The sequence below is a fragment of the Tupaia chinensis genome, unplaced genomic scaffold (genome assembly GCF_000334495.1).
Source record: "Tupaia chinensis unplaced genomic scaffold, TupChi_1.0 Scaffold000639_1, whole genome shotgun sequence".
NCBI lineage: Eukaryota > Metazoa > Chordata > Mammalia > Scandentia > Tupaiidae > Tupaia > Tupaia belangeri.
The window spans coordinates 2,636,795-2,662,021 of NW_006160160.1; the positions used below are offsets into that span (position 1 = coordinate 2,636,795).

General features: G+C 36.3%; 1 protein-coding gene across 1 annotated transcript in view; it reads left to right on the forward strand.

Moving 5' to 3' along the window:
• The window catches only part of LOC102487753 (collagen alpha-1(XIX) chain), a 196,433-nt gene that overhangs the window by 33,461 nt on the left and 137,745 nt on the right, over window positions 1-25,227 (forward strand). The window contains exons 4-7 of the mRNA XM_006159630.2: window positions 11,709-11,832; window positions 13,209-13,484; window positions 19,657-19,737; window positions 24,690-24,815. Coding sequence (XP_006159692.1) covers window positions 11,709-11,832; window positions 13,209-13,484; window positions 19,657-19,737; window positions 24,690-24,815 — 607 coding nt within the window. The remainder of the gene's footprint in view (window positions 1-11,708; window positions 11,833-13,208; window positions 13,485-19,656; window positions 19,738-24,689; window positions 24,816-25,227) is intronic.

Below are 25,227 nucleotides of genomic sequence, written 5' to 3' on the forward strand. Positions count from 1 at the left end.
TGCTTTAATTTTTCTTATCTCTATACTTAACTTTTACTCGTTAATACAGGATTGATTTATAGGTCATTTTAGAGCATAGAATTATTTTTTCCAAAAATGAAAATAGTTGTGTGCCGGGCTCCGGCCTCGGCAGTGGAGGGTGGCTCGTACACAGGAAGGCGACACGGGTGATCAGAAACAAAAAATTAGACTGAGACCTCATTGCTCCTTAGCATGTTCTCAGCCGGTCACAGCCAGAGCCAGCTCCAGGCTGCCGCGCCGTGGCTATTAAAACATGCGTATTTATTGAGGGAGGTTTAGGAAGTAAGGAGGGCGAGGGGTAGTAAAAAATTTACTCTAAGGAACAAGGTATACAAAGCATGGAAGCAATAATTATAAAACATGCTGTTTGTCTTGTCAGATCAGGTAAAATCAATCACAGTTCTCAGGATGAGGAAGTCCATTTGTCTGTTGTATCTTCTTCTTAGATCTTGATTACTGGGAAGGGCCTTTTGAAGAGGGGTCTTGCAGGATGTTTGATAACTTCAGTCCTGGGCCAGGGCGATAACTTTGCTGGTTGCAAAGACCTAGATAGAAATCTTGTCTTGCAAAGTAAAGACACAGTTAATATATGGACTATCTATACATTACAACAATAGAAGATGAGTCTATGATCTTATATGGGAAAGGAAGATGATCTTGTAGCTCAGGAGACAACACAGGATGTTTTATTAGCAGTTTTTCATGGTCAACAGCACATAGATGAGAAACTCTTTGTAGTTGAAAGCTACCTGTTGCTTTAGATAAGAATTATCTCTGAGTCTCTATGTGGTGAATGTGCTGACTTTCCTAGCCTGAGTAAATTTTGGCTGTAGCTTTAACAAGGGGAGATCTACATAAAACTAACCTTAAACTAACTTAGTCTACATATACTTCTAATGCTAATTTGGTTTATACTAACTTAATCTATATGTTAATTTTGGCTTAAAAACAGACAGGTGGGAGAGTCTTAAACTTCCTAGTCCTCCTGCCAGTCTTAGGGAACCACATTCCCACAAGATCACTAATTGGCTTTATTGCAACGGTTGGGGGTGATGTTTTACCCTTACAGGGTACCGTAATAACAGTAAAACTCACGGCAGAGAAATTGAATACCGGCCAGTACAAGGACACAAGGGAGGGCTTGTAAACTGGGCCCTGCCTCAGTTTCTTCCCAGTCCAGGCCCTGCCTTAGAATGGGAGGCAGCATCCTTACCAGCTTGTGTTGCCTGCATGGCCCCGTCAGTTGTGCTTTTTAAATGGTTATTAGTGCAATTTAAGCTCATTGTGAAAACTGAGAAGGTAGAGAAAATATAATACAAAGAAAAATATTTCAATTATAACACCAAAAGGGAAACATTGTAATATTAACATTTTTATGAAATAAACTTTTTAATTGGTGTGAAATTCTCACAGTATGGGTGCTCTAGTCTGGACCTAGGCTTTGTCATAGCTAGTGTTTTTTTAAAGAATTATTTTTATTTAATTATTTATTTTAATTTGACCAGAGAGGGACAATGCGAGAGAGAGAGTGAGAGAGAAAGTAAGAAAGCAAGCCTCCAAGTCCAGGACTTGAACCATAGTTGGCTATGTGGGAGTCTAGTGCCCATAACCACCTGCCACCTGCCAACCCCAGTAGTAAATTTTTAAGCCTCATTTTTGATCCTCTGCCACTTCCTCCTATATTTTATACTGTTTTCTTCTACTTTTTAATTGAAGGGAAGGCTACTGTACACGAAGGACACCGGAGAGCAGATAAAAAATACATTCTAGGATTTTGCAACAGAGAAAGCAGTCTAAAATACGTGAATGACAAAGCTTTAGAGATACTTCAGATAATATTTAGAATTACCTTCCACTCTCAGGGACCAGTGTATAGAGAACTTCAAAAATAGCAAGTTGCTGTCACAATTTTAGGTCATTGGAAATGACTAGTTTGGCTGGCTATAAATTTTACTCAATTATATTTCTTAAATATCAGTTTCATTTTGAATATTTTGTTGATTTGCTATATTTGGCCCTCATCTGTCCATGAATATTTGGGTAACTTTTATTAATTTGCAGAAAATCAGAAAATGGAAAATAAAATATTAATTGCACGTAAGTTTTACCAAGTTGGGCTCATCAAATATAGGTAAATATTAATTTATGTAGATTCATTTTTACTTACAGTAATTACATAGATTCAATGTGTATACAATAAAAAGAAATCAGAAAATGGCCTACTGAAAATTTCTAGCTCTCTTTCTATTTATGTATGTAAACTAAAATTCTGAAATTATGGGCCAACAATATTTTTCTTAATGGGAGTAACACTGAATAAGCAATGAATAAGATTTCTTATAGGAAATTACACTTCATTAAAAAATATTCAAGTATGATTTTCTTAGACATAGCAAGCTGTCATTATATCAGAGAATTTGAACACAGGCCTATCACAATGTTTCAGTCTAAAGAATAAGGGAACAAATAATGAAGAAAAATGAACAGAGCCTCCTGACCTGTGTGGCACTGTCAAGCACACCAACATGTTTGTAAGAGAGTCTCACAAGGAGAGGAGAAATAGAAAGGGGAAGAAAGAATATCTGAAGAAATGATAGCTGAAAAATCCCTCACATTTGGTGAAAATCACTAATCTACACATTTAAGAAGCTCAACGAACTCCAAGAATAAGCTCAAAGAGATTCACAATTATTCACACAATCATACAATAATCAAATTGCCAAAGCCAAACACAAATAATCTTGACAGTAGCAAGAGAAAAGTGGTTCACTATGTACCAGGGGTTCTCAATATGATTAAGCTATTTTTTTAATTTAAAACTATGGAGGCCAGAAGGCAATGGGATGACATTGTCAGATTTCTGAAAAAAAGACTGTCATTCAAGAATATGGAAGATTTACATGCTGTGTAAACAGTTCTTCAGAAAGTTAAATGTAGACTTAGGTATGACTTTGCAATTCCACTCCTGGGTATACATGCTACAAATTGAGAAGAAATACTACAACAAGTACATAAACATGCATGTCCGTAGTACTCCTATTTAAAGAGTTAGAAGGTATAAACAGCTGGAATTTCCATCCGTGGATAAATAGAAAAAGAAAATGGTGGCATTTATAGTAAATTATTCATAAACTATATATATGTAAATTTTTATGCAGTTTAAAACTTTCAAAGCATTATGTTAAGTGAATAAAGTCAGGCACAAGAAATCACATATTGAATAAATATTTGTATGAAATATGCAGAGTAGACAGATCTGGAGGGAAAATCCAGTTTAGTTATTGTCAAGCAGTGAGGGGGCAGAGAGAGACTATTCACTGATTAAGGAGTTTGAATGATAGATGAGTTTTTGATAAGATTTGGAACTAGATATAAGTGGTGGTTGTGAACACTGTGAATTTACTAGCTACCACTGAATCATTCACTTTAAAATAGTTCATTTTATTTTGCATAAATTTCATCTCAATAAATTCATTTTCTTAAAAAAAGAAGAAGAATCTTAAATAACTTCCCACCTAAAGAAACTGGAGACAGAAGAGTTAACTAAACTTAAAATAAGGAGAAACTAGAAATGATAAAACTTAAAGAGGAAACAAATAAAATAAGAAGCAGAAAACAATAGGAAAAAAATAAGTGAAATTAAAGTTGATTCTCTAAAACATAACAATAGAGGCTGGCACTGCGGCCTGGCAGGTAAGAGATCTGAATCCCACATGACTGATTACCCAGTTAAAATACCAAATCCTCTGACAAACAAACAGTCAGGCAGAATTAATAAACGTTTAGTAAGATGGATGTGAGAGAAAGCCAGTCTCTTCTTTGGGGGAAACTCAAATGACTAAAATCAGAAATAAAAGAAGAACATTATTACTGACTATGAAATAAAAAAATTGTAAGAGGATACTATAAACAGTTATATGCTGATAAAATATATAACATAGATGAAATAGAAAAATTCCTAAAAAGACACAAGCTATTGACTGACATGAGAAGAAATAGAAAATTTGACTAAACCTATAACAAGTAAAGAGACAGAATTACTAATCAAAAACTTCCTACAATGAAAAGCCCAGGACCAGATAATAAATTCTACCAAATATTTATAGAAAAATTAGCATCAGTCTTTTATAATCTCTTCCAATAAAAAAGAAAAGGAGAAAATATTTTGCAACTGATTCTACAAAGTAAATATTGTGCTGAGACCAAAACCAGGCAGACATTACAAGAAAATAATGAATCAATATTTCCTTCTTATGAATATAGATGCAAAAATCCCCAACAAGGTATTCACAAACTGAATTCAGCAACATAGGAAAAAAATTGTATACAATGAACTAGGAGGATTTATGCCGGGCATACAAGATTGTCTCAACACACAAAAATCAATCGATGTTATATGTCATTCATGAATATGATAAGGATAAGAATTATGTGATCATCTCAACAGATGCAGAAAAAACATTTGACAAAATCCAACATGTTTTTAATGATGATAATAATAATAATGCTAGTTATAAAGAACATCATTGAAAAAAAAAACCTGCAGAAGACAACATATTTAATAGCAAAATGCTGCCTACTTTCTTTCTAAGATCAAGAAAAAAACAAAGATGTCTATTCTCATCACTTTTATTCAAGATTTTACTGGAAGCTATAGCCAGGGCAATTAGGCAAGAAAAGAAATAAAAGAATCCATATTGGAATTGAAGTCTATCTGTATTCATGGAAAACATGCTTTTGTTTATAGAAACTCCTAGGAATTTACATAAAAACATTAGAAAAATATACAAGTATAAAAAGATTGTAGAATATAGATCAATTGAAGAAATATATTACATGTATTTTCTAACATACCAGAGGTACATGTACTCACGAGAGAGAGAGAGAAAGGGAGAGAGAGAAAGGAAGGGGGAGAGGGAAAAAGGATCCTCCAACAGAGCATGGTCATACTGCAATCTCTTCTTCATTTCACCATCCTCTGGGGAATTTGGGCATGTATTCACATGTACCTGTTGTATTTTTCAACCCACCAGAACCTGGATTTGAACTGGTTGGCCATGTGGAATCCAGTTCCCTTAACCACTAGCCATAGAGACAGTCTAAAATCTATTCATTTTCTGTCTACTAAAATTGAATACTAAAATGAATTATGAAAAAACAATTCCATTTAAAATAACATGTACAATTAAAATATGTAAAACTAAATATAGATTTTCATCCTAAAAACTGCTATACAATGCCATTAAAAGTCATTTTAAAAGACCTACATATATAGAAAGACATTCATGTTCTTGAATTGGAAATTCTAATATTGTTAAGATGGCAATATTGCCCAGTTGATCTATAAATTCAACAGAATCCCTACCAAAATTACAGTTGTCTTTTTCACAGAAATTGACTAGCTGATCTGATTCATATATAAATGCAAAGGGTCAAATTTTTTTTGACTCAAGCAGTCAAAAAAAATATTGAAAAACAATGCAGCTGGATGACACATATCACGATTTCAAAACTTACTACAAAGCTACAATAATCAATGAGATATCTCGCTTACATAAAAACAGAAATATATGGTCAAACATCAAAGGAATGTAATTGAGATACTAGAAATAAACTTATATTTAGAGACAATGATTTTTGACTGAAGTGTCAAGACAATTCATTGAGGAGAAAAACTAGTCTTGAATTTCAACTGATGGCACTGGGACAAATGTACTTTCACATGCAAAAAAAATGAAGTTATATCTCAATTCACACCATACACAAAAATTAATTCAAAGTGAATCAAAGATCTAGTTGTGGGAGCTAAAAATATTGACTGTGTTTTAGAAGCAAATGTAGATTTAAGACTTTCATATCTTAGATTAGACATCAAAACACATGCAACAGAAGAAAAAAAATGGGTAAATTGGACTTTGTAAAATTTTAAAACTTTTGTGCTTTAAGGGATGTTATCAAGAAATTGAGAAGTAGAGGTCAGCAGGTAGCATGATGGTTAGGGTGTTGGACTCTCACATAGCAGACTGCAGTTAATCCTGGACCTAGCAGCTTGAAACTCATGCTAGGCATGCGTGCATGTATGCACCAAGACCCAAGAGGAAAATGAAGGAGAATGGATTGTGGCATAGCCATTCCCCCCTGGGGGCTGATTTCTTGTTTTCTCTCCATCTCTTTCTGTCTTTCTAGAGAATATACTCACCTTTCAGTAAAAATATCTCAAAAAAAAAAAGAGAAAAGAAATTTAGGAGGGAATAAGAAAATGGAAGATAATACCTGTGAATCATGCATTTGATAAAAGATTACTATCCAGAATATATTAGGAACTCTTAAAACTCAATAAAAACAAACAAACAAAAAAAACAAAATAGCAAACAAAAAAAGTCACCTGACTGGTTTCCAGGTCTTAAATAGCTTAAGCTACTAGTCTAGTAAGGCCTGATCTTGGAAATTTTAGATAATTATTTCTGACAAAATAAAATATTGGTTAAAAAAAAGTCTTGATGCTATCGGAGTCAAGGTGGGGGGAAAAATTGACTCTATGTCTTGATGAGACAAGTGGCAATATCTCCATAAAAGTCATATGGGATGGTTGGTACTGTAATAATTTTTTGGACCCCCTCTACAAAAAAGGGAAACATCATCTTATGTTCATAAGATCATCTATAGCGTATGCATCTAAGCTGCATGCCATGGCCGTTCTCGTCCAACCTCTTCTGTCTGCGCGTTCTTACTTCATTGTTGTGACCTCTTTAGACATGATGCTAAAGTCTGCCAACTCCAGATTTAACATAGGCACTAGAACTCAGGCTCTTATTTCAGTACACCATAAACTCTATGAGCCTGGGCGCACTAGAATGAAAAGATGGGCAGGTTGTCTCTGATGAGAGTAATGGAAAAAACTTAATAGAGGATATGGCTTTACACTGAGTACTGGGAATATAGGTAAGATTTGAACTTATAGATGGGGTCGGGTAGGATTGAGGAGTAGTTTTCTCTGGAGGAGAAAACAGTGTTTTTAAGGAAAAGAAAAAAAGAGGAAAAAAAACAGAATGGAAGGAAATTAAAACAGGTATTCGCTTTTACTACACTCTTAAAACTTGCTAGGGAGTAGCTGGAAATAAAGTTGGATATGGAGTCTGAGATTGGAACTCTGAATACCTTGCATGCCAGACAAAGGAGTTGGTAGTAAAAAGACCCTGCAGCAAAGAGGAAGTGTTTGCAGAACTCTGTTGATGAAATATTCTGTTGAGTAATTTAGAATGAACTAAAGGGACAGAGTACAGAGGCAAGAGAATCCATGGGAATGTGAATGTGGCTGTTCAGAGGAGAGTTCAATGTAGTCAGAACCAAAGTGGTAGTTATGGGAGAACCAATCAGGCATATTATACAGGCCAAGACATCAAACTGAAGTTTAGAGAAGCTGATAGCTGATTAAATGTGGTATCCAGAGCCAAGAAGCAATCAAGAATGACTCCAATGTTTCCAGTTTGCATGAGTAATAAAATGGTATTTTCATCGTTACAAGCGACATGGGAGAGGTACCACTCAGAGAAGGGAAAATAGAGAGGGTCTCTTTGAGCACATATAGTAGAGGTGCTTTTCAGACAATCTCTATGAGTTCTGTTACTGCAGCGTTGACTCTTCTACCAGACCATGACCTCTGCAGGCGGAGAGGCTGTGTCCTGTTCGCAGAGTTCATGGCGCATTGAAATAAGGGCCTGAGATCTAGTGCATATGTTATGTCTGGAATTTGCAGACTTGAACATCATGTCTAAAGAGGTCACAGCAATGAAGTAAGGACATGTAGAGAGAAGTGGTTGGAAGATTTGCATTTTGGTGGAAATGGTGAATAACAGCCACAGCAGGAGATCCAAAAGTATGAAGTAGATGGAAGCTTAAGGATTGAGTTTGCATCCACTTAGTGCCCATGACTTTCAGATGAGATTTTTTCAAGCATCTCCACCTCATCTCTCTTTATGTAGCTGCTACTCTTTTCTCAACCTGTGTAGGATATTCTAACATCTACTCTCCTGCTGTTACAGGACAGGAAAAGCAATCCTATTCCTTACACTGGGTTCTGTTTACAACCTTTGGCCATGCTCCATATTTACCTACTCTTCATATCACTTCTTCATATTACTTTTAGATGTTTTTCCTCTCCCAACCAGTTATAAGAAACAAGAAAGATCTTATATTTTCATCTCGTAAGTCTCATAGTGCTCTGCATACAGTGGGTCTTCAGAAAATATTTGTGTAAATTCAAGGTTGCCAACTAAGAATCATTGTTTTTGTTTGGCTTGCTCAGTCATGACCTTGACAGTGTTTGTGAAAACCAAATTAATAGCCAAAATTTTAAATTCTAAACTTTTCAGATAAAATCTAGATTTTTGGCTTCTCTTAAAAAATAGGATGATCTGGCAACACTATACCCACATTCCCATATGCTAACAGTTGGCTGGAACTAAACAGCAGCTGCCCCCTGTAGATGGGCTGGGCTCTCAGTTTCCCACAGTCCACACATGTGTCCTCTACACAAGGATGAGCGTCAGTTGCTGTTATTAACTCACTCTATTCGTTTTTCTTAATTGAAGTGCTAAGAGGAAAATGAACATTTCGTACATGCATATTCTGTCCAAGATGGAAACACACACACACACACACTAGATAGGGTCATGTGTTTTTATTTAAAAAAATACTTTTCTCTAAACTCTATTCATTCATTTATTGATTCATTTAATATTTCTCAAGTACCTATCTTGTACATGCATTGTTTTAGATGCTGCAGATGAAAAGGAAATAGGATAGACAAAGAAACTCAGGGAACTTGTATTCCACTTCCTGACTGGGACATAAAACCATTGTGATTGTGACTCTCAGTTTATAACTGAAGAAAGGAGACCTGCAGTGTTAAAACCTGCAAGAAGATTGAGGAGGACTGAGAAGAGGCCAGTGGATTATCTGATTGGGAATGCTTTTAGAATGCAGTAGGGTTAAGGAGAGAGTGGATGGTGAAGATATAGATATTCAAAGTATTCATTTAAAAAATCGTGGTAGATGGATGTGATGGCAACAATGTTTTAATAAGATGGAGGAAGTTTTGTTTGTTTTACATTAAGGAAAAACGTGTGTATTTGAAAACCAAGAAAAGGGACCACTGCAGAGGAAGAGATGAAAGAGTTAGAAAGAGATTTCCCTCCCTAAAATGCAAAAATGTCTGTACCAAGGAATATGAAACTACACAGAAAGATTGCAATCCTTCTAGGAGACACAAAGTAGTCACAAGACTGGCAACAGATTTAACAGACAGGAAGAAGGGTCTACTACTGCAGGGTGACAGTGGGCCAGCTTGCCTCACCAGAGTCCTCAGAGAACCCTCATTAGAAAGAACCAGGCTGTGCAGAATCTGGTAAGGGAAGGGTGTGTGGGGGATGTTTACGTGTAGTGAGACCGAGGCCCGTAGGTTAAGAGTAAGTGGGAGGATTATGATCTAGACAAATTAAGACAGAGAGCCTCCGTATGGGGTAAGCAGGAAAGCAAGGACAGTAATGAGGCACTGCCCTGAAAACAGAAGCCTGAAGTAAAATTTTCTAGTGAACCGTGGGGCTCCCGTGTATCCAACCTGTCTAGAATGCCTGTAGCAGGTGCTTATTGTTGGCCCCAGTGGGAAATAGAAATTCTTCTTTGGGTAAACTGAATATCTCTAGAGAAATCATTGTGGTTTATTGATATGTGAGAAACTCTCAGTGAAATCCACCAGCTGATCATGCTATTCTGTGAAGGTTGTTCATCAGTATATGTGCTTTATGGTTAGTTTCAGTGCTTCATCCTTAGATAAGAATAGACTGCCAAAAATCACGTGAAATTAAAGTAAGCCCCAACATGGAAGAGAGAGGCCAAACTGCCAAAACGAGGAAGACAAACCTGGAAGAGATAGAGATGTCTGAGGATGCAAAGAAAAATATTAAACATCCATGTAATTGATATTGTCAATGAGATTTTAAAAACATACTGTTTTCAGTATATTTGGAAAAGAGAAGAAAAGGAAATCTTGGAAATAAAATATATATATATATAATATATATATAACAAATTGATGTCAAATATAGGTATTAGAAAATATATCAAGGACATATCCCAGAAAGTAAAGAAAATTATAAGGAGATAATTATATACTGCAAATGTGTGTGTGTGTGTGTGTGTGTGTGTGTGTGTGTGTATAAATGTGTATGGTGTGTGTGAAGTGTGTTCTGTTTAACCTACTTAGAAAGAACTGTAAGCTACCACAGCTTCTCATAAATTTTCTCGATTTCTCTACAACATGTAGATTTGTCTTTATCCCAGAGTTAAAATAAAATTTCAGCATTCTCTTTGACAGTTTGGTTGTCAATTTTAGTTAGTTGGTTGTCAATTTCAGTCGGGTTGACTATGATATTTGAAGTTAGTAGTTGCTACCTACATGTATGGTTTTATTATGTGTGTGTGTGTGTGTGTGTGTATAAATATATATATAATAAAATATTATTATAAGTATATATATATATACACACACACACACACATATATATATACATAAACTTTTGGCTATGCTCATCTTTAAAAGGATTCTTACCTACTATTTTACATGACTTTTTTTTTTTTTTTTGAGCACCAGAAAGACAGAGAGACAGAGAGACAGAAAGCAAGAAATCACCCCCCAGGGGGGTGGCCACGCCACAATCCCTTCTCCTCCATTCTCCTCTTGGGATCTTGGGCACGCACGCACACATACACACCTGGAGTGAGTTTTAAGCCACTGGGTCCTGCTCAAACTGCAGTAGACTACATGGGAGTCCAGCAACATAGCCATTACACCAACTGCTGGTCCCTATTTTACATGACTTTTAAAAAGAAAAAAAGAAAAGCAAGATATCTGCCTTGCAGACTTTTCACACACAATTGTGAATAAATTTAAAGATCAGTTTGGTAGAATGTTTTTCTCCTTGTTTTCAATGAGAGTTGAATTTAAGATATGTTCATTGTGATTATTTTATCCAAGTTTCTCCATGGCTCCAGTGAGACCATTATTTTTGAAACAAGATTGAGATTGACGGATATTTGGACACTCCACTATCCAGAAAGCATGCTTCTGTCGCAACTTGTCCTACAAAGTATATTTAGTACCAGTCTATTATTACTACTAGGAAATCAGTATTTTGAACTTATCTGCTAGAGTTTAATATGATAAAACATCTTTGGAAAGTATATGCTTACTTATTATCAGTATTCTTTGAAATTTTCTGTACCTCTCGCTACCAATGAATTCCAGGCGCATTATTTATTTCCTTGATAAATCTCTACTGTTCCTGAGGCTGTAATGAATTCAGAGATTTTCCTTGATCTGAACACCTTGTCGAATTACGGAATACGACAACAGAACACTGTAACCTATACTTGTCTTTACATACCCGTGCTTTAAAATCATATTAGAAAATTAAGAAAGGCAGAGAATGAGAATAAAAATTATGCAGGTAATGTAGGCACAGCTGCTTTCTTATTTCCATTATGTGGGCTACTATAAACCATAATGGTTTATGAACTCACTGAGAAAAATGTGGCTGAGATACTGTGTTACAGAGAACTTCATACCTAAGTTTCTTCCCTTGCCATATTTGGCTACCCCACAGTAGTTCATTGTTTTCCTCCCACAGTAAGATATTTCCCAAAGGCCTTCCTGAAGAGTTCTCTGTGGCAGCCATGTTTCGTGTACGAAGAAGCACCAAGAAGGAACGGTGGTTTTTATGGCAGGTTTTAAACCAGCAGAATATGCCACAGGTAAGAACCACAAGAGTTGTGCTTATCGCTTCTCCTTTGTGTGATTAATCCAAGTGAGTCTTTACACTGTGTGTGCACCACTTAGGGAGTATATCCGATATTCAAATATGTTGTATTTGAGATGACTCACCCACAGAGAGTTGCAAGTATTCTCCTAGTTGCTGAGATCTATGTGAGAGTCTGGTGGATAAAAGGGCTTAGTTTTTGTTTATCTTTTATTACTAAAATCGTATTTTGTCTAAAGGCACTTGAGCTACTCTGTCTTCACTGCTGCTTTATTGACTAATTCTACCAAACTAGCAACTTCTTCACCTCTATCATCTATGATATGGTGTATGATTTTTAAATAGCTCTTTGTTTCATGGTGAATGAGTCAAGAAGTGACACATAATAAAACAATACATGGAATAAATGCTGTTGCTAGGTGGTCACGGGGATAAGGATTTAAAAAACAGCATTCTTATTCTCAGGGAACATAACGTTTAATGGGGATGCCATGTCAGAGAACACAGCACATCAGAATTATAACACAGTGGGACCCGTGTAGGCCAGAGATAAGGTCAGTGTGGGGCGTACACTCTGAGAACACCAAAAGGCCTGCTCAGCCAGACTGGGGGCTGGGGACAGCAGGGATCTAGGGAAGCTGGTGGAAGAGGGGCATGTGAGTTGAAAGAGGGGGCCACAGGTACTCGAGGGGAGGGAAATGGACCTCGGAATTACTGGTGAGCACCACACACTTGCATTTCCTTCTATGCATGTCCATGGAAATGTTTTTTTAATTTTCACTGATTTTTACTCTGTTAATACAGTCACAATTTTATAATAAGGAGATGAATTGAACTGAAAGTGTATGTCCTCTCTAAAATGTATTATCTCTGTACCATGCAAATGATAAGAGACTGAAGAATTTAAGTCATCTTAAATTAGTTATCTTGAATTCCTCATACAGAACAACAATAAGATATGTAGGTATGGAGAAAAATTTACACTATGTATTACATCACTTATACAGACATATGTTAAAGTTATATATTTCATATTTACAATGATAAAGTTTTACATTTATAATAAAACTATAAGCTATGTAAAATTATATATATATATGTATATATATGTATACACACATACAAACACACACACTTACATGTTCTCATAAGTAAGAGCATATCACATTCACCAGAATTCTCCATGTCTAAACTGTTTTTGTAGCTAGGTGTTTGTTCTTTTATGTCACAAACTCGGAGCACACAGGTGTCATCTAAAACATTTTAAGCACTCCAGTTGTACTAACATGCATCTTGAGCTTTTATTTGTGTGCTTTAACAATCTTGAACATTGATTTTTAAAACAATTAAAGATGATTCTCACTTTCGCAGGTTTCTATAGTAGTAGATGGAGGAAAGAAGGTGGTGGAATTTATGTTCCAAGTTGCCGAGGGAGATGTGTTGAACTACGTTTTTAAAAATCGAGAACTCCGTCCTTTGTTTGATCGTCAGTGGCATAAACTTGGCATTGGGATACAGTCTCGGCTCATTTCACTCTATATGGATTGTAAATTAATTGCCAGCCGACAGACTGATGAAAAGGACACTATAGATTTTCGTGGAAGGACAGTTATTGTGGCACGAGCTTCAGATGGCAAGCCTGTGGACGTAAGTTGGGATGTTGGTTGTGAAAGAAAACGAGCAGCATTTCTCAGTTAAAAATACCGTATTAAAATCATCTTCTTTAGAACCAGCAGGTGGCATAGTAATTAAGGCGCTGGACCCACACATGATCAACTGCAGTTTGAGTCTTAGACCCAGTGGCTTGAAACGCACGCTGGGTGTGCCCACGTGTATGCCCAAAATCTCGAGAGGAGAATGGAGGAGAAGGGATTGCGGCATGGCCATCCATCTTGAGGAATGATTTTTCACTTTTTCCCTCTCTGCCTCTCTCTGTGTCCCCAGTGAGTGCACACAGTCTTTAGCAAAAATCTCTATGGCCTAGATTCTTTTCTCATCATTGTTTAAATTAATTCGTCATCAGATATGTGAAAGAGAAATGTATTTCCAATACTTCCACATATATTATCTTCTACTTTCACCCGTTTTCTCCAGCCTATGAATTTAAAAGAACTAGATCATGCCTTTAAAAATAAGGTTATTAAAGGTAAATTTTAGTAAAAAAAAAAAAAAGACATGATATAAAAGGTCAATTTGGTCTACAGAGAGGACTAGAAAAGATAAACTTCAAATTAAATGGTTCCAGATTAGCTAGTGTTTTCGCCTCAGAACAATAGGCTATTTATTTATCCTCACAATCGCAATCGCTTTCTATTGCAGACTGTTTTTCATAATGGTTTTTAGGGTCCTAGTAAATAGAAATACAGTCAATACATGTGTCAGTAGGTCATTTGGATGACAAAAACTGGCAAGTAAAAACTCTTTTAGATAAAAAATCCATTAAAAATTACATTTGAAGCCAAGATGATATATAAATTTATTATTGATTCCCTAGAGAACAAGGTTTATACTCTTACAAAAGTAAGATATAGCTTAATATGATGACTGAGTATTTTCTTATGGATGGCATAATAGGAAAGCCCATAAAAATAATGTGAATGAAGATCATCAATACAAAATGCACTCTATATGGATTGTAAATTAATTGCCAGCCGACAGACTGATGAAAAGGACACTATAGATTTTCGTGGAAGGACAGTTATTGTGGCACGAGCTTCAGATGGCAAGCCTGTGGACGTAAGTTGGGATGTTGGTTGTGAAAGAAAACGAGCAGCATTTCTCAGTTAAAAATACCGTATTAAAATCATCTTCTTTAGAACCAGCAGGTGGCATAGTAATTAAGGCGCTGGACCCACACATGATCAACTGCAGTTTGAGTCTTAGACCCAGTGGCTTGAAACGCACGCTGGGTGTGCCCACGTGTATGCCCAAAATCTCGAGAGGAGAATGGAGGAGAAGGGATTGCGGCATGGCCATCCATCTTGAGGAATGATTTTTCACTTTTTCCCTCTCTGCCTCTCTCTGTGTCCCCAGTGAGTGCACACAGTCTTTAGCAAAAATCTCTATGGCCTAGATTCTTTTCTCATCATTGTTTAAATTAATTCGTCATCAGATATGTGAAAGAGAAATGTATTTCCAATACTTCCACATATATTATCTTCTACTTTCACCCGTTTTCTCCAGCCTATGAATTTAAAAGAACTAGATCATGCCTTTAAAAATAAGGTTATTAAAGGTAAATTTTAGTAAAAAAAAAAAAAAGACATGATATAAAAGGTCAATTTGGTCTACAGAAAGGACTAGAAAAGATAAACTTCAAATTAAATGGTTCCAGATTAGCTAGTGTTTTCGCCTCAGAACAATAGGCTATTTATTTATCATCACAATTGCAATCGCTTTCTATTGCAGACTGTTTTTCATAATGGTTTTTAGGGTCCTAGTAAATAGAAATACAGTCAATACATGTGTCAGTAGGTCATTTGGATGACAAAAACTGGCAAGTAAAAACTCTTTTAGATAAAAAAATCCATTAAAAATTACATTTGAAGCCAAGATGATATATAAATTTATTATTGATTCCCTAGAGAACAAGGTTTATACTCTTACAAAAGTAAGATATAGCTTAATATGATGACTGAGTATTTTCTTATGGATGGCATAATAGGAAAGCCCATAAAAATAATGTGAATGAAGATCATCAATACAAAATGCTGAGGTTGTTAAGACAAAGCATTTAAGAGTTCAGTTTTATTTTGAAAGTACAACTTTGTCCAGATGCATATATTTGACCAGCTTACTATTTCTCAAGGCCCCTGAGGAAGGACACAGATTTTTTTTTCAGTAGAATTTAATTTTGTAGGTATTTTCTTTTAGAGACAGTGAGTGAGTTTGTCATAACTCAGATTCAGTGATGACCAGAAACACAAGCCAGAGCAGAAGCCACCAGCCTAGGGGACAAGACATCGTGGCATCATGGAGAGTGAACTGGTTGGGGGCCAGACAAATGGGCTTTTAAATCCTAGCTCACCCATTTAACTGCTGTGGTCTGTTAGCCTACCTTGTTAGCTGTGAATTTACTGAGCCTCAATATCCTCAGTTATGGAGTCGGTGCAGTCATCTGGCTGTAATGGGTAGAATGTGTGCTATAGTGCCTAAGACACGATCAGTTCTCCGTAAATTCATTGATCTATTCAGGGTCAGACTCAGCATTCAACCCTGCCATGAGAAGATGGAACAAAAGAAAATAAAGCAAAACTGCTGCCCTTGCTCTCGAAATCTCTCAAAGGCTAAAAGAAGGATTGAAATCTATGTCAGTAAATGGTGGCTGTTAATATTACTGATTATGGCAACACAGTAGTACTAGCAGAACCGTTCAGAGAGGTCTCTCCAAAGGCAACAGGAGAGAGGACCAGCTTCCAGAACATCAGAGGTGTGGTGTCCTGCAGCAGATGATGGAGCTGTAGACTGGAGGGGCCATCTTCAGGGAATTCTGACAACAGTAGTTGAGGGGGCAGTGGTAGTACCTGCTTCCAGTACTGAAGTTTGGAACTGGAATCTTGTAAGACTGGTGACAACAAAGTGGCCTTTGGTTCCAGAGTACCAAGTATAGAGGTAAAGAACAAACTGAGACAATGTCATGGGGAGAGGGGGAACAATGAGAGAGGATACAAGCATGGGGTCTAGGTTTAGAGCTCATCCTCTAAAGGATGAGTGTTCTGTGTCTTCTGTCTGTTTACTTCTCACCTAAGAAGAGAATTGACACCAGCGATTGAGGCTGCAGTTGTAACCTTATAAAAAAGATATGGTGTGGCCCAGCCTGATGATGTGTCTAATGGCAAAGTGGACTTCAGTGCTGGAAGCCATAGGGTAGATTGAGGATACCCCCATGGGTTTGGAAATATGCTGAGCACATGCACACATGCCCAGGGTCTTGAGGTGCTGGAAGTGTGGGGAGGGTGAGTCAGACCTGTCAGAACCCTGTTTAGGATTCTTTCTCTCTCTCTCTCTCCTTGTCTCTCTTTTGACACAGATGTACTCTATCATGAATACAATGAATGGATTTTTTTAAAAAGGACATAGTGTGAACATTATATTACGGTGGCTTCATCATTCAGTATGGTTCTTAGATCCTTTGAAGATTGAAGGTGTCACTCAGTTTTTTCAGGATATAATCAGTATTTTAGTTATACAAAATACATTTTTTTAGAGATTCTTGATCTTACTAAAACTTTAAGTAGACTAATTTTTCATCATCTTGATCCACTTCTGTAATTCTAAGTTCTATTGTAAAGCAAAAGTATTTTATTTATTCAGGATGTGTGTTGTTGAAAAATCATTCCAATGTTTGGGTTTTATTTTACATATACTACCTTTGTGCTTTTGTGAGCATTGACAAAACTGTTATGCAGGAATTTGTTTTAATGAACAAATCTTCAATGTGAAGTCAGTATAGACTTAGCTCTAAATATTCTTCTTCTAAAGCACTGTATCAATGAAAGATTCTAAAATAACTAATGAATAAAGAAGACATGATTAAACTAGGCTGAGTGTAGTTTTAGTGTTGGGTATTTGATAAGGTTCTAATCCTTCAAAAATTGATAATCTATTTTTAGTTAAATAAAATAATTCATATGAAAGACCCAACACAGTGGATGGTACATAGTAAGATTTCAATATTTATTGACTATTTTGATAACAATGATGATGATAAATAAGCTTTAGTTAAGAATATTAATTGATTGGAGTTCCCATTCTTTATTCTACATAATTGGTATGTTACTGCCAGTATTTCATTAGACTGTTTAAGACAGTGTGTTTAAATTTTATAAAGAAAAGTTAACATCAATAACTATGCAAAAGTTATAGGTAGCTAGAAATCATTAAATTTCATTTAGTCTCAGAATTTTGTATTGCCCATAAATCTTACGTTGCTCATGAATCTGCAAGATGTAGGGAGTTCTTAATACTTTCTGATCCAAATTGATTTTGTTCATTTCAGTGTATAATATAGCTTGATGTTGTTGTTGTTGTTGTTGTTGTTTGGGTTGAGAGACACAACAAACCACGTGTGCTTTCTATTATAATTGTATTAATTACTATAACATTATAATGAGACCTTTCTGTAGAAAGTACCTATTGATTCCAAATTAATACACAACCTAGCTCTGCTACATTGGGAGACAGAAAAAGAGGTAGAAAGAGGTAGAGAGAGAGAGAGAGAAAGACGGGGACAAGAAAGAGGAAGAAAGGGGGAGAGATTTTCCCTGACCTAGGTCATATGTCAGATGATCATATATTTAAGTACTAATTAGATTATTAAATTCTCAACCACAAACTAATATCAAAGCTCCAATTGATGTCTACTTAACATAAACATTATTTAATACATTTCAATGATTCCAAAATTCAAACGGCCTATTTAAATATTTATCATATTGATAAGTTATAATTAGCACTTTTACTTCTTCTTAGTTCATTATTAAATCTTGCATTTAAAGGCATGATTATACTTTCCTTAAATGATTTTTTTAAGAGAGATATTTTGCTATAGGGTGCGTGTACTTGCCAGAGAAACAGAGAAAGACAAAGAGATAGAAAGCAAGAAATAAGCAAAAAATCACTCCCAAAGTAGTGTGGCCGTCTGCAATCCCTTCTCCTCCAGTCTCCTCCCAGGATTTTGGGCACACACTTACACATACCCAACATGTGTTTCAAGCCACAGGGTCCAAGACTCAAATCAAAGTTGGCCATGTAGGAGTCCAGAGACGTAACTATTATGTTATCTACAAGTCCCATCCTTGAGCTACTTTTAATTTCATTTTCAAATACAAAAAAAAAAAAATTAAATAAGGCTGCAGAGTAAATGAAAGCGATCAATTATTATTATTATTATTTAGTTTTTGCTATAGGGTGTGTGTACTCACCAGAAAGAGATGAAGCTGGAGGGAGAAAGAGAGAGAGAGAGAAAGTGGAAAACTGCACCTGGACCCAGGGACAACCCCTTCTCCTCCACTCTCCTCTTGGGATTTTGGGCACACACATGCATGCCTAGTGTGGTTTTCAAGATCCAGGACTCAAACAGTGTGGTCGGTCATATGGGATCCAGAGGCCTTAAACACCAGCCACTGGCTGACCCAGTAATCAATTGTTTTTATTAAAAAAAAAGTTATGAGTATTGCTCAGGATTGTACCAATATAATATAAAATTGATGGGTTTTAGCAGAATTTATGAACTATAGATAAGAACTAAAAACTGTTCCTTTTTCCCCCTTATTAGGAAGTGTACATCTATGAAGGGTCTTCAAAAAGTTCAAGGAAAATGTGTATTATGAAAAGATTTTGCATAGATTTCTACTTTTTTGGCACCAAAATACACTCATACTTAAATTTTACTTTTTTCATGAATGTTTTGAAGTCCCCATGTATTTTATTAAATAATACCTCAAATAGGAATAGTCTGGAGCTGCAAAAAAGGCTGTCCCATCATATGCTCATACCTTTGACTTGGTTTTTCAGAATTGTTTACTTTGATATGTCCTCATTTCGTGGGCGTATTTCAGTGTAGTACATAACAATAACTTTACATAGTTAAAAACTTCTTTATTACTTGCAAAAAATTAGCCATGGTTATAGTTGCTTTCTGATATCTAACTTTATTGCTTAAGTGGTCCACAATGAAATAAAAACATTAAAAATATCCCCTAGTAATTTATTTTGTTTAGTTTCTTTGTCTTTCTGGTTAAATTACTATAGTCCTTACCTGCTTAACTGTGACTGAACAAAAACCAATGCAATCTGTTATTTTTAATTGTTTTAATAGATCGAACTCCACCAACTTAGAATCTACTGCAACACAAGCATCATAGCTCAAGAAACCTGTTGTGAAATATCAGACACTAAGGTAAGTGAATTTTTTTGGCATGTGAAGAATGAAGAATGCCGGTTATCTTTCAGTTGTGTAATCTGTACAAGTCTGAGTGCAGAAAAGCACTAAGTATCTTCTCTTGAAACCAAATGAGTATTTGCTTCCGATTAAGACGGGCTTCTTCCTTCTCTCTCATGGTCTCTTTTTATGATTTTTCTTTTTTAATTGGCCAGAGGGTGTGCGTACTTACTGGAGAGATACAAAGAGACAGAGAGAGGTAGAAGGAGAAAGCACCCCCTAATGGGATGTGCCACACTGCAATCGCTTCTTCTCCATTACTCTGCCCTGTTAGGATTTTGGGCATACACGTGCGCCTGGTATATTTTTCAAGCTGCCGGGCTGGGACTTGAACTGCATCAGTAGCCAGGTGGAATCTGGCTCCTTTAAACCACTATGCCATGGGGCTGGCCTTCTTTTTATGACTTTAATCCCAGCATTTCACCCTGAATTTTAGGTGTGATATGTCCTCACTTTGGACTCAACGTGACTAAAGAGAATTTATATCTTTGTCCCTAAATTATGTGCTCATGTACAAAGTGATCATTAGTTTTCAGTTACAGATGTTTACATCTATGATCATACCTTATTCTCATTCATTTATTTTTTTCTAGCCTGTCACCCGTCTTCAGTAGTTCTTTGTGACACACTTTTCATTCTCATCTTCCTTTTCTTTGTTACTGCCAAAGTCAATGTTACCCTATGCCTAGAGTTTTCCATTATCATATCCACTGCCTTCCCCATCCAGTCCTTTTTCTTTGCAGCATTATCAGAATAAGTCTCTGAATCACTGCTTTGTGTATTCATGTGCTTTCTCCCAGCAAACATGTATTATTCAAAACCATTGATCTTTCAGACACTGTGCTAAGGAACAGGGTAGTTCATGAACAAGGTACATTCTCCACCCTCTGCTTAACTTTCTCAGGTGACTCTTCATTGGCCACAAAATACAAATCCTACTCTGCCTTTCATTCTAAATATCTCAACCTAACTGTACAACTTTTATTTTATTTTGAAAAAGATGTAAAATTGGCACCCTTATAAAGTTCCCGTTGTGCCCAAATCACCCCCATCTCTAAGCTCCCAGGATCATGGACACATCCACAGGTGATCATCATGTTTCAGGTCAAACAGGAATACGAACCCTGGTCCTCCACATGCTCCAGCATTGCAGAACAAGGGTCTGTGGCCAGGCCTACAACTATTACTATCACATGCCAATGTCACATTCTAAGAAAAACACCAGATTTCGCTGCATGCCGTCTCCCTTTGTAATGGTCATGTGTGCTGTCTTGTATTATTAAGTATAATTACATTTGTTTTCCAGTTATTCAAGTACAATTTAGACTCACGATGGTGAGTTTTACCTTCATACTCTTTTTATTCCTACCGTTTTGTTTGGAGAAGGTAGCCAGTCATCCTTTCTTGTTTTGTTGACTTATCAAGTGCTAAAGATACATGAGGCAAGAGATGTGCAAAGTGACTAATTCTGAAAATGTACAGAAAGAACTTATGGAGGCTGTTTTTTGGTGGTGCAGTGGTAAAGCAATGCTCTGAGATGCTGACCCACATGAACAGGTCCTGGGTTGGCATCCAGAGGTCTCCTCTGCTCATTAGGTGTGTGTATGCTCCTGACCCAAGGAGCTAAGACTAGGGGATGGATAATGATACAAAGACCCTGTTGGGGATGCCTATCTTTCTTTTGCTCACTTTCTCACAGAAGACATAAAATGTACAAAATGTAAAAGGTAATTTTTTTCTTTAGCTCTTAGATTTCCCAGAAGTTATAAACTTGTCATAAAAATTATAAAATACTTGGGATCAGCAGTTAGCATAATGGCTATGTCACTGGACTCCCATGTAGTCGACCGCGGTTCACGTCTTGGACCTGGTGTCTTAAACTCACGCTGGGCCCGTGTGCGTGCGTGCTCAAGATCCCAAGAAGAGAACGGAGGAGAAGGGATTGCGGCATGGCCATCCCACCTGGGGGGTGATTTTTCACTTTCTGTCTCTCTGTCTCTCTCTGTGTTTCTGGCGAGCGCATGCACCCTGTAGCGAAAACCTCTACAAAAAAGAGAGAGAGAGAGAAATTATTAAAAACTTGTATCAATAATTATAATTCAAAAATATTTTTAACTTCTGTAGTTCTTCCGGTAGTAGAGTAAGAATGTAACTAAGTGATTCAAAACATTGCTAAGTCTTTCGACTATTTTATGTTTTGCTTGGGTAACTTGGCTTTGTAAACCTTATTTGCTTTGTAAAACATATTTCCAACCATGTTTATAGCTCTCATTCCAGATAAAATGAAAGCCAGCCAAATATCTTTCTATAAATATCTAAAAAGATAATTTAGAACGTCAGTCCCCAGACTTGTAATACCTAGATTTCCAAGAGCTACATGTTTAAAACTTGAAGATGTTAATTCTCTAAAAACTTTCAAAATTAATTTTATTTGATGTAGTAATACTTAAAATAATAATAATCTCTGATTAAAAAGTAACATGATATTTTATTTTATCTAAAAATTGTACTATTGACCAATAATCACTGTTCTGTATACTACGTAATAGATATTTTCAACCCTTATTATGAGGAAGATAAGTTTAGGTGATGGATTGGATGGAGTGATTTGGAAATCAAAAGCAATGATATGAACTCACATTATGAAAATTTATACCATTTTTTAAAAGATGATTTAGGAGTTAGTTTCAAAGAATAAAAAGTAAGATAGAAATTCATCCCCAGATATGAAAAAATAATAAAAGGTTGTACATAAAAAAATCCTGCTGATAATTGTTTGGGGAATCCATCACCATCCATTTCATGGTTAACAGAAAATAGAGACAAGCTACATTGTAAAAATGGGGATGTATAGTTGGAAGAAAAATAATTACATAAAAGCAGTTTAAATGCATCTGTTGTTTTTCTGATGCCAGCTGCAATTTTTTTTTTTTTGTAAAATGTTTTGAACTCAGAAAATTTTAATGTACTCAACTATCTAGTTTTGTCTTGGAATTTCAAATCACACATGTTCTTTGTTTTAATATTTTATAGAGTATTTCAAAGGGAAATTTATTCAAAGTCATCTTACAAGATACTTTCTTACTTCTATTAGATTTTCAGTTTCTGAAGCATACAAGTTTTATGACTACAGACATAAACAGAATGAAGGACAAATATGAAAGAAGGAAGAAATCAGCAATGTTTGCTTAGAAGAAATGAGAAATGTGGTTAAATTTTTAAGGGCTAATTAACTGAATATGTGTTAAAATAAAACCAGAGTTTTTATGGGTGGAGGAGTCCTAACTTGTATATTTCATGTTGCCTTTAGGCACTTTTTAGGGAGTGTGGACAGTTTTATAATGAAGCCTGAGACATACTTTTGAGGTTGTTTAGATCCTCCGTTTAACATAGTGACTCAGATATCCAGGGCAAAATTGTGAATTTTAAGTGGATCTTGGTTATCTAATTGGAAACTCATGAGGCAAAAGCTGGCTGTGTCAAATCATATGTGGTTAATGAACTCTTGTGGTGATAATACGGTTTTGAATGTAGGTTTTAGAATTTGGGACTTGAAAATTTATTAGGATAACTAAATAGTCACTAAATCTAGAGTAGATAGGAAAGAACCTATAGTGAAGGCAGCAAACAAGTAGTGGTATGTCTGGGTGTTAGTTCATTGCAGTTTCTGTTGTTGTTATCATAAACATTAGCATACTTCCCAGGTTAGAAATAAATCATTTTATTACAAAAGTTATAAATGTTTACTGTAGAAAACTTGGAAAATATAGCTAAATTAAAAAAAAAGAAATATCACAGATGATATCAACCACGGAAGATAATCATTGACAATTTTTTAGTTGAGTATATCTAAAATATTTTTTCATTAACATATTATTTGTAGTATACAAAGGAATACAAGAGTTGTATCCTCTAATACTTTTACTTCATGAAAGAGCAAATTCAGAGTTATAAACCCTGATGAGGAGCCTGGTACATGATGTTGAGAAGAAAAGATGCATTTATTTTGTTCAGAATCCATCTGGATTAATTTGGGGGAGAAAAATAATCCATTGCTTTGTAAGCAAATTTCACTTCATGTTGTTTAGTGTGTTCTGAACCCATTGGATAAGTACAAAATCTAGCACTTATCTGTTGCAGTGGTAACTTCTTAAATATCTTTAATGGACAGTGAACTAGACTAAGATATACTTTGATTTAATAGATACTGCCTTAGCATGTAAAGTGTGTTTGTTTTTCTACTTTACATAGCTTTGTGGTAATTTTGTTGAAGTAAATTATATTTTATTTATTTATTTATTTATTTAGGAGAAGTTTTTGCTATAGGGTATATGTGCTCACCAGACAGAGAGAGACAGAGACAGAAAGTGAGAAATCATCCCCCCCCCCAGGGGGGGATGGCCACACCGCAATCCCTTCTTCTTCATTCTCCTCTCAGGATCTTGGGCACACACACACATATGCCCAGTGTGAGTTTAAGCTACCGAGTCCAGGACTCGAACTGTGGTTGACTACATGGGAGTTCAGTGACATAGCCATTATACCAACTGCTGGTCCCAGTAAGTTATATTTTAAAGATTCAAATGGCATGCTTTAATTTAACATTTCTTCCCCAAAATCCACGTACACATATCGTTTGTTTAAGTCATTTTATTGAAACAATGTAACTGTCACAGAATATTATTTTACTTGTCACAGTCACTTCCTCATCAAGACCGTTCTTGTTCTTGTGTGCCATCAGTGTTCTAGAACACACAGGGGTCAGCGAGCGAGCAAAAGATGGTACACTTTCCCACACTGGTGTGAAGTTTTGGTTAACAAGGCAGCAATTCTTCAGGCAGCCTTTGCCATCCCTGGTTTGGAATGTTTGGAATTGGTCCCATTTCTTAAAGTTTCTTTTTGGATTTTAGTGCCCGGAACAGCATGGCTTTGGAAGTACTGCGTCCTCATTGGTAACTGCTCATGCCAGTAAACTCTCTGCATATCTGCCAGCAAAGCAGGAACTCAGCGACCAGTGCCAGTGTGTTCCGAACAAGGTATGCTGCTTTTAATCTGTGCTCACTGAGAAGTCACTCCAGATTGGGGGCCAGGCTCCCTGAATGTGGCCCAGAAGGTGTCATGCCCTCAGTGCTAGCTGAATAAAATGCCCAAGTCACTCTCCTTGGGTGGGTTAAAAGGGAATATGGATGGTAGGACTTCCCAGCTCTGTACCTGGATAGTTCCGAGCCCATCTGACTTTTCTTCCAGAATGTGAATTAGAATTAGTGGTGAAAGGCAGAACCACCTGGACCTCAGGTAAGCATTGAGTACTCACCATGTGCCAGGAGCAGGCCAAGGTTCTGGGGGTCCCCAGTTGAAGGAGACACCGTGCCTACTCTGCAACAAACACACACAGAGATACCCAACACAGTCCTTTTTCTGTGGGAATTGTGTCGATCTAGTATCAGC